Source organism: Cervus elaphus, chromosome 31 (assembly GCF_910594005.1).
Source record: "Cervus elaphus chromosome 31, mCerEla1.1, whole genome shotgun sequence".
In the NCBI taxonomy this organism is placed as follows: domain Eukaryota; kingdom Metazoa; phylum Chordata; class Mammalia; order Artiodactyla; family Cervidae; genus Cervus; species Cervus elaphus.
This window is the reverse complement of record NC_057845.1, coordinates 54,617,518-54,634,375: the sequence shown is the minus strand read 5'-3', so window position 1 is coordinate 54,634,375 and position 16,858 is coordinate 54,617,518. Positions and strand designations below refer to the sequence as shown.

The following is a 16,858-nucleotide window of genomic DNA, read 5'->3' as shown; positions in this document are numbered from 1 at the left end:
TGAGACAATGAGACTCAGTGCCAGGACTTCTGCAGGAACTATCATGAAATGTAGGTGAGGTTTTCTTTTTTTCCCATCATGGTTGCTAAACTGATAAATTATAAGCGTGGATCTGCTGGTGGCCATTTACACCACCACCCTGGAAGAACCGCCTGATGAAGCCTCAACAGAAGAAAGCAGAAATGCAGAGTCCTGATGGTATTTTATCTTAGAACCTGGACCCAATCACGCCTGCAGCCAACATGCTCTGTGTCTGTCCCAGTTATATGAGTGAATCAAGTTTCTTTCATGCCTAACCTAGCTTGAGTATCCATCTGTCACTTGCAACTGAAAGAACACTAACAAATACCTTTAACAGGAAAGTTACAGTCAGACAGGATATAGATTTGTAGGCAGGGACATGGGTAGGGGGAGGAAGGGCAGGGAAGAAACCACAGATATAATTTACCAGATCCTGTGGTTGAAGCGTAGTCTGACCGAAGACCAGCTGCAATGAAAAAGCACATAGGAAAAAAAAACAAAACTGTCAGTCCCAGAAATCAGTTTGTCAGAATTTTGCTTAGTAAAAATATTTTCAGTCATTTAAAAGCAATCAGTATATCTGAGATCTGCTTTAAAATAATCCTGGAAGGGTAAAGGAGGTCATTTAGGTATTTAGAGATCAAATAGAAAAATAATGCGTTGATAGTTGAAGCTGAATAAAGGGTGTAAGAGTTCATTAAACTATTCTCTTTACTTTTATGCTTCAAATCATCTGTAGTAACAAGCTTTAAACACTTTTTGTGACCAAAAAAAACACCAACAAAATATGAAAATAACTGGTTTTGCATCTGAAATAGTATATGTGGTACAGAATTTTCCACTAGAAATTTTTCCATTTATTCATTACTTATTCTATTTTTCATCTACCTACTATATGCCCACTTATATCTATCTCATTTAAATCAAAATAGAAACATGCATAAATTTGGGATTAAACGATAATTAAACTACTTCTCTGTTAAGACAAGTGATGGAGTTTGCATCTTGACTGTGCTGTGGAGCAGGCCATTTTGGAGCACTGGAACACACTATAGAACACAGTTCTGTCTGAACGAAGGAAGAAACAAGGAAAGTAAACCTCAGAAAAACCTTTCCTTCTTCAGGACTTTGTCCCCTGGAGCCTTGGTTTGAAGGTGCCTGAAGCCAAATTATGTACAGAGAAGAGCTTGTTGTTCAGTCACTCAGTCCTATCTGACTCTTTTGCGACCCCGTGGACTATAGCCTGCCAGGCTCCTCTGTCCATGGGATTTTCCAGGCAAGAATACTGGAGCGGGTTGCCATTTCCTTCTCCAGGGGATCTTCCAGACCCAGGGGTTGAATCCACATCTCCTTCATTGACAGGCAAGTTCTCTCCCAGTGAGCCACTGGGGAAGCCCCATAGGGAATATACTTTAATAAATTCAATTTCATAAATATATTTGACCCCAATTCTATTGTCTAATCACTGTATACAACATTTAGCAACTTTTTAAATCAATGTAGCTCCAGAGTCTTTAGCTAATCCTGTTCCACTGAGATTGTGGAAAAGAATACAGTCATTCCTCAGTATCCACCAGGAACTGGATCCAAGGCTACCCACCCCCACCCCCAAGGACACCAAAATCCAAGGACACTCAAGTCCTTTGCATAAAGTGGAACAGTACTTGCATTAAAATCCGTGCACATCCTGCTGTACACTTCGGATCATCTCGAGATTACTCATAGTGGCTGATCCAACATAAATGCTGTGTAAATGTGCCAGCCTGCAGCAAATTCAAGTTTTGCTTTTTATAACTTTCTGGATTTTTTTTCCTGAATATTTTCAATCCATGGTTGGTTGAATCCATGAATGCAGAGTCCATGGACACAGAGGGAAGACTGTACTTCGTGACAACATTGCTTACGATAAAACAGCATCAAGAGTACTGCGGGAAGGAGAGCTTGAAGGAGAATTACCCGATAATCGCCGTTTAGAACCACAGAGTCCACGTCCACAGCCAGACCCTGCAGGTTCCCCACAGAGGTCCGGTTTATGATGCTTGTCTGGATGGAGTCCTTCAGGATGGCAGCCACACAGTCCTCGCAGAAGATGTGGCCCTTGGCGTGAGGCATGACAAATACAAGCCAAAAGTGGACAAGGAGGCCACCTTTGTTGTTACTGCTACAGTGAAAAGAGAAGGAAGTTCAGGAATATACCTCTTAGGAAGTAGACATTCGTAAGGAGCCAGTGACCCAACTGATAAATTCAAGGTGAAGCCAACAAGCACTCCCTTCAACTAAACATAACTTCCTTCTTTAGGAAGCCATTGGCCACTTTTATGGGAATTTAGAAAGAAAAACATCTTGATATGTGTATTCTTGCTCTGGGTTCAAATCTAGAGTTGTTAGTATATTTTGCATCTCCATGGAGAATACACTGTTTCTATGAGTATCAATCAGTGTCCACTGCCATTACAAATAACAGCAGTTAGAACGCTTGATACCTCAGGATCTTTAGACACAGTGCTAAATCTGCTTTATCCCATTAATCCTGTGAGGAAGGTCCTATTACTCCTCCAACTTTACACATGAAGAAATGAGGGTCAGCTTGAAATCATACAGCTCTTGAGTAACAAACCTAGAATTCAAGCCTAATTTGGTTTTCATGTAGCTGCTCCTGCTTCAGTTTGCTCTTGGAGCAGAATCTCCTAAGACATAAATATTGTCATGTTTTATGAAAAAAAAAAACATAAGATAGTGTTCTACCGCACATATTTTGGGAAATGGAAAGTGAAGGGAAGGAAACAAATTGCTTTACTACAAGACTTTCTCAGTGCCTTTAATCTGCCAGAATGAATTGTGAATCTCTGCAGATATAGTGGAGGTAGGGGAAGGCAGATACAGTCCACAGCACACACATTTTCCTAAAACTCATTTGACCACGGGGTGCCTTTTTTCTCAGAAGATTTCTAGCAACTAGTTTTTTACTGAGCATATTTTGAAATACATCGATCAGTGTTTTATTTTTGCCTTCCCCTAACAATAGTGGACATGTTTGTGGCCGTTTTGCCTAGCAGCACTAGCGCAGAGCTCCAAGTTAATTCTGGTGTTTGTGTGTGTTCCGTCTCTCAGGCATGTTCGGCTCTTTGTGACCCCATGGACTGTGGCCCAGCAGGCTCCTCTGTCCACGGGATTTTCCCAGCAAAAATACTGGAGTGGGTTGCCATTTCCTTCTCCAGGGGAGTTCCTAGTGAGTTTTGGTAAATGAAGAGAAAAACTCAGCCTGACAAAGCTCTGGGTCACAATTGTGCTAAAAGGGTATTAACACACAACTGTCTCCAAGAAGTTACTGGAAATGATGTGACTGCGGCCCATCCACACCGCTGTGAGCCTTTACAGCAGTGACCCAGAAGTCCCGAAGCAGGGGCTCCGCACCTGACGTCCGCAACCACAGACTGCCGGTAAGATCTGGAGAGGGCAGATGCTGTATAAACCAGGTTTATCTGCAAAAGAATAGCAAAGATGTCTGAAGTCTCCCAAACTTGGCTTCCTTGCACAGTACCCAGCATTCTATAGGTCCAAGTTCTGACAGTTAGCAAGGAGAAAAGCCAGGCTCAAACTAAAGGCTTCTAATCCCAAACCCATGCATTATTCTTTGAACTAAAATAATTTATTACTTCCTGTATCAGAGTTACTGTCATTCTGCTGTTGGTTAAAATTAATCAGCTACCTTTATTCATTTATTGCTGTCTTTAGACACCCTAATCAAGCCTAACTTCAGAATTATGCTACTCCAATAGTAAATTTTCCCCACAATGAGTAAAATTCCTTTAAGAACATTTTCAAAGTGTTTGACCCAATCTCTTCTATCAACGTACACCATGGAAAATGTATATTCTCAAGGACACATTCCTAAATTAGCCACTAGAGGGCGAGTAGTACCCATGGTAGGGTCTTACATCTCCCTTCAGAACTCTCTAGTTTTTAGGAATTTTTTTTTTTTAACACCATAAATGGATCTCAAAAAGTGAGCTACTTCAATCAACTGGCATGGTGTGCCCTTACTTAGCATTTCTAAAACCAATTTCTTCTACCAAGTCTTTCCCTGTATTCCCCTTCCTACATAGTAGCAAAATCACCTACCTAACCTACCAGATTCTCTTGATGAAGGTGAAAGAGGAGAGTGGAAAAGCTGGCTTAAAACTCAACATTCAAAAAACTAAGATTATGGCATCTGGTTCTATTACTTCATGGCAAATGTATGGGGAAACAATGGAAACAGTAACGGACTTTATTTTCTTGGTCTCCAAAATCACTGCAGATAGTGACTGCAGCCATGAAATTAAAAGATACTTGCTCCTCGAAAGAAAAGCTATGACCAACCTATACAGCATATTAAAAAGCAGAGACATTACTTTGCCAACAAAGGTCCATCTAGTCAAAGTTATGGTTTTTCCAGTAGTCATGTATGGATGTGAGAATTGGACCATAAAGAAGGCTGAGTGCCGAAGAATTGATGCTTTTGAACTGTGGTGTTGGAGAAGACTCTTGAGAGTCCCTAGGACTGCAAGGAGATCAAACCAGTCAATCCTGAAGGAAATCAATCCTGAATATTCATTGGAAGGACTAATGCTGAAGCTGAAGCTCCAATACTTTGGCTACCTGATGTGAAGAACCAATTCATTAGAGAAGACCCTGATGCTGGGAAAGGTTGAAGGCAGGAGAAGGGGAAAACAGAGGACGAAATGGTTGGATGGCATTACCAACTCAATGGACGTGAGTTTGAACAAGCTCTGGGAGATGGTGATGGACAAGGAAGCCTGGAGTGCTGCAGTCCATGGGGTCGCAAAGAGTCAGACACGAGTGAACAACAAATGGCCCATGAGAAAAACACAAAACTCCCCAAACCTTAGAAATAATACAGCATCATGGAAAAATATGATCCACGGAGTTTAAATTCACTATGCAACACGGAACATGTTACCTTGGCCTACTGAGCTTCCTTTCCCCCGCCTCCTTCTCTCTTTTTTATTCTGTAAAGAGGTGATAAAAAATACGTACTTCTTTGGGTGGGATGATAAATAGTTATAATTAAATGGGTTGAGCACAGTACTAACTATACAAACAGGGTCTACACAAAGTCAGCATTGAGTCTGCAGGAGGCCAGGGAGGGTTGCTTTGAGAAAGAGGTTTTTTGGATGGGTCATGAATGACGGGTGGAATTTCATTCCCTAGAGGCTGGACAGAAAGGTTTAGGTCCAAAGTGAGTAACATGAGAAATCAGAGCCACCAGATACGTCAGCGCAACGGTTATTCATAACAAGCAACAATTGCCTTATTTCACAAAGTTTCTGTGGGAGAGAGTGGTGAAAAATGAGACTGGGATGACCAGGGACAGATCTAGAAGTATTTGCCTGCCATTCTTCAGAATCAGTATGTTATCCTTATGCCAAAGGAGAAATGTTATTGTTCAAGGATCACTCCAGCGGTAGAGAGGAATGATTTTGGGTGGGGATGGAGGAATACTGCCTGGGATTGGAAACAAATTTTAAGGAGATTTAAAAAGAATGCCTCTCTCTTTGGGCTAATTGGAGAGATAATTGATGTTTAGGAAAGGCCATGATAGATATTTTTCTGTTTGACCAGTTATACTTTTGGGAACTCAGCAAAGGAAGTAATCAGAGACACACAGCTTACCTGGTGGTTTTGTTATAACATTGTAATAGCAAAAATAGGAAACAACTTAAATATCTAATAAAAGGGGACTTGCCAGCTTCAAAGTTATCAAAATTTATGTTTTTTTCTAAAGACTACATACTCACATAGAAACATGCAATATTAAGAAGAAAAAGTCAGATTATAAAACTGAATATCTAGTAATACTCTAGTTCTGTGCTATATCCTATGTCTGTGTGGTCCAAAATCAGAAGAGGCTCTATCTCTGGAGATTGCATTAAAGGAGATTTTATTTTTTTAATACTTTTTCTAAATTTCATAAATGTTTACAATAAATATGAATTAGTTCTATAATAGGAAAAATGGGTTTTTTTTAAGTGAAGAGATGCCAATGTATCAGTGTTGAAATAAATGTGTATGGATCACAGAATTAATCAGTATGCATGTAATTTCTGTACTAGGAGGCATTTTAAAGCTCACCTGATACAATTACTTTATTTTATAGATAAGAAAAACTGAAGTGCAGGAAGTCCTTTCTTTTTATTTTCAGTAGGAAAAAAAAGAAATAATTTGATAAAATAGCAATTTTATCTTACAGCCATGATGAGCTAAATCCCACGTTTTCCTGAGTTCTTCCTTCTGCCCCCGTCCCTCCCCACTGGCCTCACCTTCCCCAGCCTCTCCCAGCTCCGCCATCACCTCACCACTTGCTGCACAGTGCGTGCCACTGACAGAAATTCCCTGGACTCCTTCTGTCGGTATTCAGGAAGAAACTCAATGTTGGTGATGCGAAACATCCCAGCAAAGTAAAAAGCATCTCTGCTTTCTGTCTCGCCTGTAAGACAGGAGGGAAGGTGGTCAGGAGGCTTTCCCACCTGTGTGGTGGTGAGGCATGTTCTATGTCTGTATCACTGTTCTAAAATGATTTTATTTTAGACAATTTCGTATTTTACTGTTCATAGCCTGAGAAGCTCTAAATGTATTTTACAACATCTCTTCCATCAGTGGTAACCATCATAGCCCTTTATATTCTAATCTTTCTATCATCTTCTGGCAAATGCTTAAGATTAAGAATTTAAGGTCACAGACCTCTTTGACTTTATGTCTGTCCTAGAGTCACTAAATAAGGACTTTTGATAGCTCAGTTGGTAGAGTCCACTTGGTTCAGTTTCTGGGTCAGGAAGATCCACTGGAAAAGGGATAGGCTACCCACTCCAGTATTCTTGGGCTTCCTTTGTGGCTCAGCTGGTAAAGAATCCACCTGCAATGCGGGAGCCCTGGGTTCGATTCCTGGGTCAGGAAGATCCCCTGGTGAAGGGAAAAGCTACCCACTCCAGTATTCTGGCCTGGAAAATTCCATAGACTGTATAGTCCATGGGGTCACAAAGAGTCTGACAAATGAGCAACTTTCACTTTCAGAGTCACTAAGGGGCCAAAAACAGAGCATAGACAATGTTCACGTCTTGAGTCTGTGGCAGGTAAGCAGATGAGAAACGTTCACTGCCTAGCTCTGGGGCGTTGTGAGCACAGCGCGTGAAGAGGGAAGGGCTCCCCCCGCTGACTTCGCTGAGCCCCAAGTCTCTCACCCCTTTCTGACTTTTGTGGATGATGCCCCGGGTGCTAGGCCAATCTTTAGCTCTGGGAAATTCATGGAGAGCTTATTCACAAAGTGTGGTCCTCAGTCCAGTGTCAAATAACTGCTGCTCAAAGATTCTGTCCAAGGAGGACCACAGGACGGGGTATCATTCAGGCCAGAAACTGCTGCCAAGACAGACAAAGATATTGCCATGTTTGAGATGCCTTCAGGTCCCTAAGACTAGCCCAGGGAGATGACGGACTCTCTTTTCAGACTTTCATTTTTGTTACAAGGTTTCACTGCTGTGAGCATCACCCCCAGGCTCTCATGGCCATGGTATATTTCTTTCCTGAGACACATGTCCCATGGTATCAGAACTGTCTGAATTTCTGTCTTTCTAAATGAACAGTAAATTTTTTTTGTCCCTCAGCCCCTAACATAGGGTAGTGAGTGCCTGACTTAAATTTCAAGCTCAATAAATGTTGGTGGGAAGGAAGGGGAGAGAAAAAGAGAGAATAGTCTCTCTTAGTACAATGCCCAATGCCTGGAAATGCTAAATAAGTGAAGGCTGAATTAAAACAAGGTGCAACCAGGACTTCCTTGATGGTCCAGTGGTTAAGAATCTGCCTTGCAATGCAGGGGACACAGGTTCAATCCCTGGTCGGGGAACTAGAATTCCACATGCCCACTTGCCACAGCTACTGAGCCAGCACACCACAATCAGAGAGTCTGTGTGCCACAACAGAAGGTCGTGAATGACGCAACAGTGATTGCCATGCATGCCACAACTGAGACCAGACACAGCGGAATAAATATTAAAAAAAAAAAAAGAAGGTGCAACCTGTGTGAAGGTTGGGGAGCCACCACCCTGTAGTGAGGCTGAGGAGGGTGGGGAAGGGGTCAGAGGCCTGAGCTCCTGTCCTAAATTTGTTCTTTCAAGTTATGAAGCTGAGCCTCCTAAAACTGAATTCCTCTGCAGAGTTTAGGACTCACCTTTCTGTCCAAAACTCTCTTCCCTTTCTTGTCCTACAGCTGCTCACCTCAAAGAAAAGAGGGAACTGAGCCAGAGCAGGACCCTGGGGGGCCCTTCTGGGTACAGAAGCCTTTCTGTTTTCCCCATTTCTTTTTTGTAGGAAAAAGGGTTCATCCTCCCAGACCTTTCCTGAGTTACAAAAGGTAGATTCAAACAGTTACCAGTTAGAAATGAAGGAATGCAGAAACAAAGGAAATGTGGTCATGCAACAACAGTGCAGCGATAAAGCAGAGGCCTGGCTCCTCCTCAAGGGACATGCATCACGTCGGGGGCATGTGTAATTTCCTCGGTTCTGTCTCGTCACAGCAAAAATGTGAAGCGACGAACCAGTGTTACCACCCTCAGACGGGCCAGTGTCACAGCTCCATGTTACAGCTCAGTTTTATTTAGAAAATAAAGGAAAATACATCCTCGAGGCATGAGGGCTTGCCAACCCAAGAGACACAAAGAGAAGAGATAGAGAGAGAGCCCCTGACTCTTTGGCTCCTCTTTTTATATGTTTCTTCTCCTCCCCCTGAGTGCCTATGTAAATTGGGCTAGCCAAGAGTGCTGTTTGCTCTACCTGAGGTCCTCACTCCAGTCCTCGGACCTTCCTTTGTTCTGTTTTCATGGGCTTTTCCCTTCCTTGTCTCTTAGCCACCGCCATTCTGGACTGCTTTTTCCTATTCTAACTACCTAGCAATCACAATCTGATCTATATCTTTGAGTTCTTCTATAGGAACTGAGGCCCCCAAACAGGTGGTGAATGGTGACTTCAGGCTGAGCACAAACACATGGACTCCAGACTGGGTTGAACCAGAAAGCTGAGATTGAAACAGATTCAACCTGAAGGTTGTGGTTTCTGACATGCCATCCTGTTATCTCACCACCAACCATCAGAAGAACGTCACACACCCCTCAGCCCACATTCACAAAATTTTCATTTAAAACCTCTTCCTTGAAGACCATCAGGGAGTTAGCATCTTTTGAGCATGAGCTGCCCATTCTCCTTGCTTGGCTCATAAAATAAACCTTTCTTACTCCAAATTCTGACATTTCAATTTGATTGGCTTCACTGTGAGTTGGGCACATGAACTTGGGTTCAACAACAGTTATGTAACCTTGGACAAACCACTTTGCCTGATTAGGCCTCTTGTATAAAGAAACATTTGTTTCTGTCTCTGATTTTACCAAGAAAGTCATTCTTAGGTGTTTCTTCTTCTTTTTTTTTTTTTTCTGTTACAGATTCTTAAAATTTAAATGAAAGCTATGGTTTCATCTAGAAGTTTATACACATCCTTCTTCTATCCGTAAGTATTCGAGGGATAAACAATGCAAGAGAGTTCAGTTTAGCCAGCTTACATTTATCTAACTCTTCAGCTCAGGTCAACATACAATCCCTGCTTGTGAAACTGAGCAGGACCCTGTGGGGCCCTCTTAGGCACAAAAGCCTTTCTGTGTCCCCAGTTTTCTTATTTTTAAAAACCAGGGAAATAAAGGGATGCTGAAACAAGGAAACAATCAGCTATCGTCCAGGATCCTGGTTCTTTTGCAGGAACCACCCATACAGATGGAGGATGCTAACTTCAGGCTAAGCACAGGAATCCTTAAATACCACCCTGTTAGCTCACCAACCAGTTAAAAGATAGTTGCACACCCAGCAGTCCTCACTCCAGATTTTACCTGTAATAACGTCTCCCCCCAAACCATCGGGGAGTTTAGAACATGAGTGACCCATTCTCCTTGCTGAGCCCTGAAATAAATCTCTCTCTGCTCCAACCTCCAATATTATGGTTTATTTGGCCTCACTGTGCATTGAGCAAGCTTGCATTCAACAACAAATGGTCTTCCAGATGAGCTGTCCACCTCATTTCTGTTAAAAAAATGGAATGTTTTTTAAAAACATGGAAATTTCCTGTTGCTCCAGTGGTTAGGACTACATGCTCTCACTGCTGATGGACAGAGATTGAACTCTGGAAATAAAATCCTACAAGCTTCAAGGTGCATCCAAAAAAAACCAGCAACAGCAACAACAAATTCACAAGCCCCAAATGGAGTCTTTTGCCCCCATGACTGCAAATCAAGACTTAATTGCAGGACTTCTCTAGTGGCGCAGTGGATAAGAATCTGACTGACAGTGCAGGGGACACAGGTTTGATCCCTAGTCTGGGAAGATGCGACATGCCCTGCCCATGCACCACAACTACTAAAGCCCATTCACCCTAGAGCAGCGACGAGAAACCACCGCAGTGAGAAGCCCCCTTCCCCCAATCTCAAGAGAAAGCCTGCACAAAGAGACAGAGACCCAGCACAGCCAAAAAATAAATTAAAAAATAATAATAAATAAATAAAATTGTAAAGAAAAAGGCTTAATTGCAGTTTCACTCTCTCCCAGGAATGTGACCTTTAAATAGGCAATTTGAAATTTCCTGAACAACACTAGAGAGGCAAACTGCATGATAAAGACCCCTGTTCCCCCAAGATCTGAAGGCCTGCCCAGAAACAATCCTGTCTTTTCTTTTGCTAATAGCCTCCTTGCCCCACCTTCCTTCTGCCTATAAAACCTTCCATTTTGTTCACCAGCTCCAAGGTTTTTATTTACTATTAAATAAAATAATATTTATTGATTTATTTGCAATTATTTACTTTTTCTTGCTAGTATTTACCATTTACTATTTTAATGACTATTAATAGATGGGATGCTGTGATTCATGAGCAACTGCATAAAGCCAGTTGTATCACTAGATTTACTTGGTTGAATTTTTGTTTTTTAACATTTTTCAAGGGCACCCTCCATGCTCAGATTTCATGTATCAAAGCTAATCTCTGTTGTTCATCAAACAATTCTCTCTTATTCATATCTTTTTTCCTTTCCTCGTAGTAGCCTGTCTTTCTGAATGCCCTTCTCTGATGTTCAGACAACCAACAAATTACCTCATCATAGTGACGTCCCAGAGCTTTATACCAATGTGCTGCTGCCGCTGCTAAGTCACTTCAGTCGTGTCCGACTCTGTGCGACCCCATAGGTAGCAGCCCACCAGGCTCCCCCATCCCTGGGATTCTCCAGGCAAGAACACTGGAGTGGGTTGCCATTTCCTTCTCCAATGCATGAAAGTGAAAAGTGAAAGTGAAGTCTCTCAGTCATGTCCAACTCTTAGGGTCCCCATGGACTGCAACCCACCAGGCTCCTCTGTCCATGGGATTTTCCAGGCAAGAGTACTGGAGTGGGGTGCCGTTGCCTTTTCCGACGAATGTGCTAGGCAATGCAAATACATCAGTTTAGGGCTGACAGAAAACCAATGGGAAATAAGTTGGTTTGCTCTGGGATGGGGCTGTGTGTCTTGTGTTTGTCTTAATTGCTCATTGACTTGACAGCCTCCGCTAGTCTGTAAAGACAGATTCTTTCCTGTCTACCACTCTGTTCCATGTCTTTCACAGGGTCCAGCTCATAGTGGGCACTCCCAAGTTGTGTCAAATGAATTTTCGGAAGCCAGTTCATGAAGCCTTATCTAGACTCGATCCCTGAACAGGTTGTTGGATGCCTCCCTTCTGTGACTGCAAAGTAATTGCTTAAGAAAAAAAAAACAAAAAATCAATCCTCACTGCCTCTCCAGCACTGAGCTGTGAGTTTTTTGAAAGTAGAAAATGCATCTGTGAGCTTTTTAAAAGCAGGAGATGCATCTTGCTGTGCCTGATATCTTACATGGTGCCACACAAATCATAGGGGATCAATTTCTATATATAATTGACCTGAACTGCTCAAGACAATATTCATTAATTCTTTGCCTATTATCTAGTTTTCCAATCAAATTTTAATATCCTTGAGAGTATCTTGTATTAAATATAATAATGTGTAGAGTGGGAAGTCCAGCATAAATCAATAAATGCTATAGCTACTGAGCTGCTTGGGTAACTACTCTCTAAGGAAGAACTTAGTTATTACTCCTATCCAAAAGCATCAGTAAGATTGACAAAACCATAATCAACTGGATAAACAACATAAAAACAAAGAAGAGAAAGGTGCATTAGTAAACTGAAGTTCAGGGAGCTGGAACCATGAGGTTGCCTAGCAACAGGCCTGAGTGGGTAGATGAGGAAATAAACAGCTTAGCATTCCATTCATTTTTCACAGCTAAAAATGCGTTACATTTCTGAACCAGTCAAAAGCTCCCAAGCCTTTTCCTCAGCTCTTCTCATTCTGGCATCTCTGCTCCTCTGGGAAGAAAGCAGTGGTGGTAAAATAAGAAATGAGAAAGACAGTTCTGGCTTCTTCCTTAAAACCTCAACAGTTTTGAAAATGGCTTTCAGTCTGAGAAGTAAGAAGATTCTATCAGAAACACCCAGGGGCAGAGGGGGCCTGCACTGCAATAGAACCCTCGGGGCAAGCCCTGACACCGAAGTGCGAGGGATTTCAACTCACGGATGTAGAGCCACAGCAGTGTCCACGCTGTGACCGCTAGGAGGAACAAAAATGCTGTGAAGAGGATGATTTTGTTTTGGACGTTCCAAAAGGGCGCTTTCTTCTTGAGTTGCTTCTCGGGTTTGGCTCTGGCGATGGGTTTTCTCGGAGGTCGTCTCCCTGGCAACTTCCCTGGGGCGCTGACCACCTGCACTGAGATATTGGATATCTTCAAAAGAACGAAAGATGTGTTAACAATCAGAAGTAGTCTCGGGCTTAAACGCAACCACTCAGTCAGGAGAATCTTAGTGCTAAAAGGCCTGCATAAGTCACATGGTTTACAGAAGCAACAACTTGCACTGAATCACACAATTAAGACCAATCAGAAAAAAACAAAAACAAAAAATAGACAGTATGTGAACTCCAGTGAAATTGTATCCAGGTTCTCCCACAAACTCTCCAACTCTGCTAAATAGATGCTAGAGAGGATAGACCTGAATTTTATGTAGTGAAGACCAGAGGACTTAAAGGGCAGACAGTTAGGATTCTATGTGGTTTGATTCATGAGTCCACATCTCTGGGGATGTGTGTGTTTGCAATATATATAGCTTTTCTCCCACAATCAGTGTCTTCTAGGCTGAGGCAGGATTGACAGTAAGAACAGAAGTGAGTCCCTCAGAGAAACGAATTGATTTCCGAATTATGGCTTCATGAACCGGTGCTGGTGATACCAAGCAGGACTCTGTGGGGTTCCCGGACACAAAACCTGTTCTGTGTCCCCCATTTCTTGATTACAGGAAATGGGCTTCATTCAGCCTCCATTACCTTTCCTGAGTTCCAACGAGCAGGTTCAAACTGTTGCTAACTAGGGAAGGGTGGATGCAGAGACAAAGGAGGAGCAATAGTCCAGCCTTGAGTCAGAGTCTTGGTTCTTCATCAAGGGATACACATAACAATATTTTTGAGCCATTTTGCAGATACTGACTGCAGATAATGATGCTGACTCCCACTTACCTCACCACCAGTTAATCAGAAGGTGGCCCACAAACTGGTCATAACCTCTTTGAACCATTACTATAAAATTTCTCACTACCGTCTCCAGATTGGGACACACAATTCTGAGGACATTAGCCCACTGTGGCTCCTTTTGACTAACAAAGCAATAAAGCTATTTTTTTCTACTTCACCTAAAAACTGTCACTGAAAATCAATTCTTTGTCCAAGTACAGAGGCTGGGTTTGGCTTCAGCAAACAGAAAATTTCAGAATGATTCTCTTGTTTTGTTGTAGCCAAATGCTCCGGGAAGCAAACTCACTCAGAAGGACAGAGTGGATAGCGGAGTGCAGTTTATTACACTGGCGGGTCCTAGGCAGAGTTTCCTCTTTAGCCAGGGATCCTGACAGACTTTCGTGAAAACCTTACATACCTTAAGTGTACGTGCTCAAGACCCCATCCCCAAATTCCTTAAACCTAGTCTGGAAAATGTTAAAGGGAGATGCAGTCAGGTCACAGCCATGATTCATAGTCAGAAGGGTCAGCTGTTTATACACTGTAGCCTACACCAGTCGGTGCCATAAAGATTACAGAGGTGATTGACGGCATAGGGGGTTATTGCATTCTTTCTGACTATGGGAAATCTTCATATGGAACCTGGTGTTTATCAGTCCGGGAGGCCTGTTCCGCTGTAGGTATGTTATCTCCATGGCTACCAGGCACATAGTCCAAAGTTCACTGAAAATGCACCTAGGCGCGTAGTCCAAAGTTCACTGGGAATGTAAGATGGAGTTTCCTTCTTCTTCAAGATGGGGCCAGCCCCCGCCCTGTTCCTTTCCTCCTTCAGTCTGTGTAGCGATAAAGGACAGGGGTCAAGTGCTTATTTTACCATCACCTCACAGGCATGCTCTAGAAGTCAGTGACTGGACTGAACAATAATTCGGTTTCTCAATCACAAATGAAAAAATGATAAAAAATAAATAAATAAATAAACAATGAAATACGAGACTTATGTTAGATTAGAAAATTACCAGTTTTAGCACAATGACATGCAAAGTGTTGTGTGCAACAGGGGCAAGAAGTATATTATTTAACTCTTTGCCCTCCTCTTTTTTTTCTCCTCTACCCTCTGTCATTTGATGCTGTGAATTCTTTAATAATGTAAGTGAGAGTTCAGCTTCTTTGAAGGAGAGATTTATACATGTCAAGGTAACTAAACATCAATGATGAAATAACTTTTAACCACACATTCTTTTAAAGGCAAGAATGTGGAACACCCAGGTTAAAGAAATAATTCCCCTTTCTAGCTCTCCTCTAAGAGTGTTCTCATTCTCTCTTACTCTCTCTCACTGTTCCCTACAAAATACAAGTCTTCCAGTCTTTAATCCTACCAATTAATGGGATAATGTGTGGCCAAGAACATTCTAAATTATTCATGGCTCCCTCATTCTTTGTGCCAAACACTCTTGTCAACCCCTGGAGTGAAATGTAGCTTGTATGCTTCCCAGTGAAATTGAACTAGACCAGAGTTCATCTAATGTGTTGTTCTGTAGGACTGAGGATGGTGTTTCTAAAAAGAAAACATTCTGTTATAGGCTGAGTTGACTATGGTGTCAAGTTTCGTTAAAATATACCCCCAAGAAGTAAAAAAGAAAAACATAGAGAAGTTCTAGACCATGATGAACTAAAAAGGCCAAAGTTGGGTCTTTTTAAGTGCGGGAACACATTACAGGCAGTCTCAGTTAGCCCTGATTAAATTTTAAAATGGAATTTGTATAGAGATCAGTACAATTTCCCTGGAGTTTTATAAAAACAGCTGCAAATCAATTACCAAGTGTAGCACTTTAAAACAAGCTCATATTTGTAAAGTCCATTAAGTACCAAAGGAAGGTTAAGTATTTTATTATTGTTTCCTTCATTTTTGTAAAGTGACTCAGTCTCATTTTACTAACAAGGTCAACAATAAATGGCATTCAAGTAACAGAGAAGGTTTCTCACAATGTACTTACATTCACATCAACAGGTTTGGATGAAATATCACTGTTTTCTTTGTCCATTTCTAGGTGTTCTGTAGGTGAACATCCAGAGGTGCCTCAAAGCCAGCTTTTCAGCCTCTTACATTCCCGCTTGAGAAGAACTGGTTGCCATATTCGAGCTAGCTAGAGGAACGGAATCAATTTACCTCCACCAGGTCCAGTTCAGAAACTGAAGCTGCCTCATTGCTATATAGTGAATGTTAAAGGGACCTAGCAGAGAGCTTCGCAAATCCAAACTAAAGGCTTCTTAATATTTCTCTGAATCAGGCCTCCTAGAGCCCAGCCTCAAGGCAAGTTTGCCTTAGGAGGATACAATCCAACAACCCCCAGATATTTACAAGTCTTTTGAATGTTTGCCTACATCTACAAAGGAATATTAAGAGATCTAACTTCTAACCCTCAGCATTGCTTCTTAGAAATCCCCACACTGCCCAGGGGAGGGAGAAATGCACAAAGGAGGTCAATTGTATGGTGATGCGTAGTGATTAGACTTAGGATCATGACCCCTTTTGTAATGTATATAAATATCAATTTATAATGTTGTACACCTGAAATTATATAATGTTTCATGCTAGTTTTGCCTCAATTGAAAAAAAAAAAAAAAGAGGGACTTCCCTGGTGGTCCAGTGGCTAAGATTCACCCTCCCAATGCAGGAGGCTCAGGAGCTAGACTCCACATGCCACAACTAAGAATTTATTTTGCCTACAGCAACTAAAGATTCCAAGTGCCACAACTAAGATCCAGAGCAGCCAAATAGATAAATATTAAAAAAAAAAAATTCTTCTCCACCCACACACATACACATTTCTCTTGCTGGCATCTCATACCAACTCCAGAAGCCTCACTTTCTAATTCTGCTCTCAGCTTTCTAGCTACACTCTTTAAAAATCCCTATTCAAGAGGTTTTTTGGTTTCCTTTTTTACTTCCTCTCCTCTTGCAGTCCTCAGAAAACCCAAGCCCTTCCTGATGAAAGTCCCCTGTTTCCATCTCTCCTATTCTTCCCCAGGTCAACCTGAATTAGAGTCAAGGTAGGAAAGGAGAGTGATTTCGAGGGTGGGATAAGGCTCACACGCTGTCTCTCGTCCCTGTGAAACAGGCGTGCTTCCCTCTGGGCAGTGGGCATCAGTGGAAATTTGATTGATCGCCCTTTAAAGGCTGATCTGG

At 42.0% G+C, this 16,858-nt stretch overlaps 1 protein-coding gene across 1 annotated transcript in view; it reads right to left on the bottom strand.

Annotated features, from left to right (window-relative positions):
• The window catches only part of TMPRSS7 (transmembrane serine protease 7), a 45,759-nt gene extending 29,489 nt beyond the window's left edge, over positions 1-16,270 (bottom strand). The window contains 6 exon segments of the mRNA XM_043892869.1: positions 449-487; positions 1,989-2,182; positions 3,436-3,503; positions 6,381-6,511; positions 12,685-12,892; positions 15,666-16,270. Coding sequence (XP_043748804.1) covers positions 449-487; positions 1,989-2,182; positions 3,436-3,503; positions 6,381-6,511; positions 12,685-12,892; positions 15,666-15,713 — 688 coding nt within the window. The 5' untranslated portion in view covers positions 15,714-16,270.
• Between the last annotated feature and the right edge of the window lie 588 nt (positions 16,271-16,858).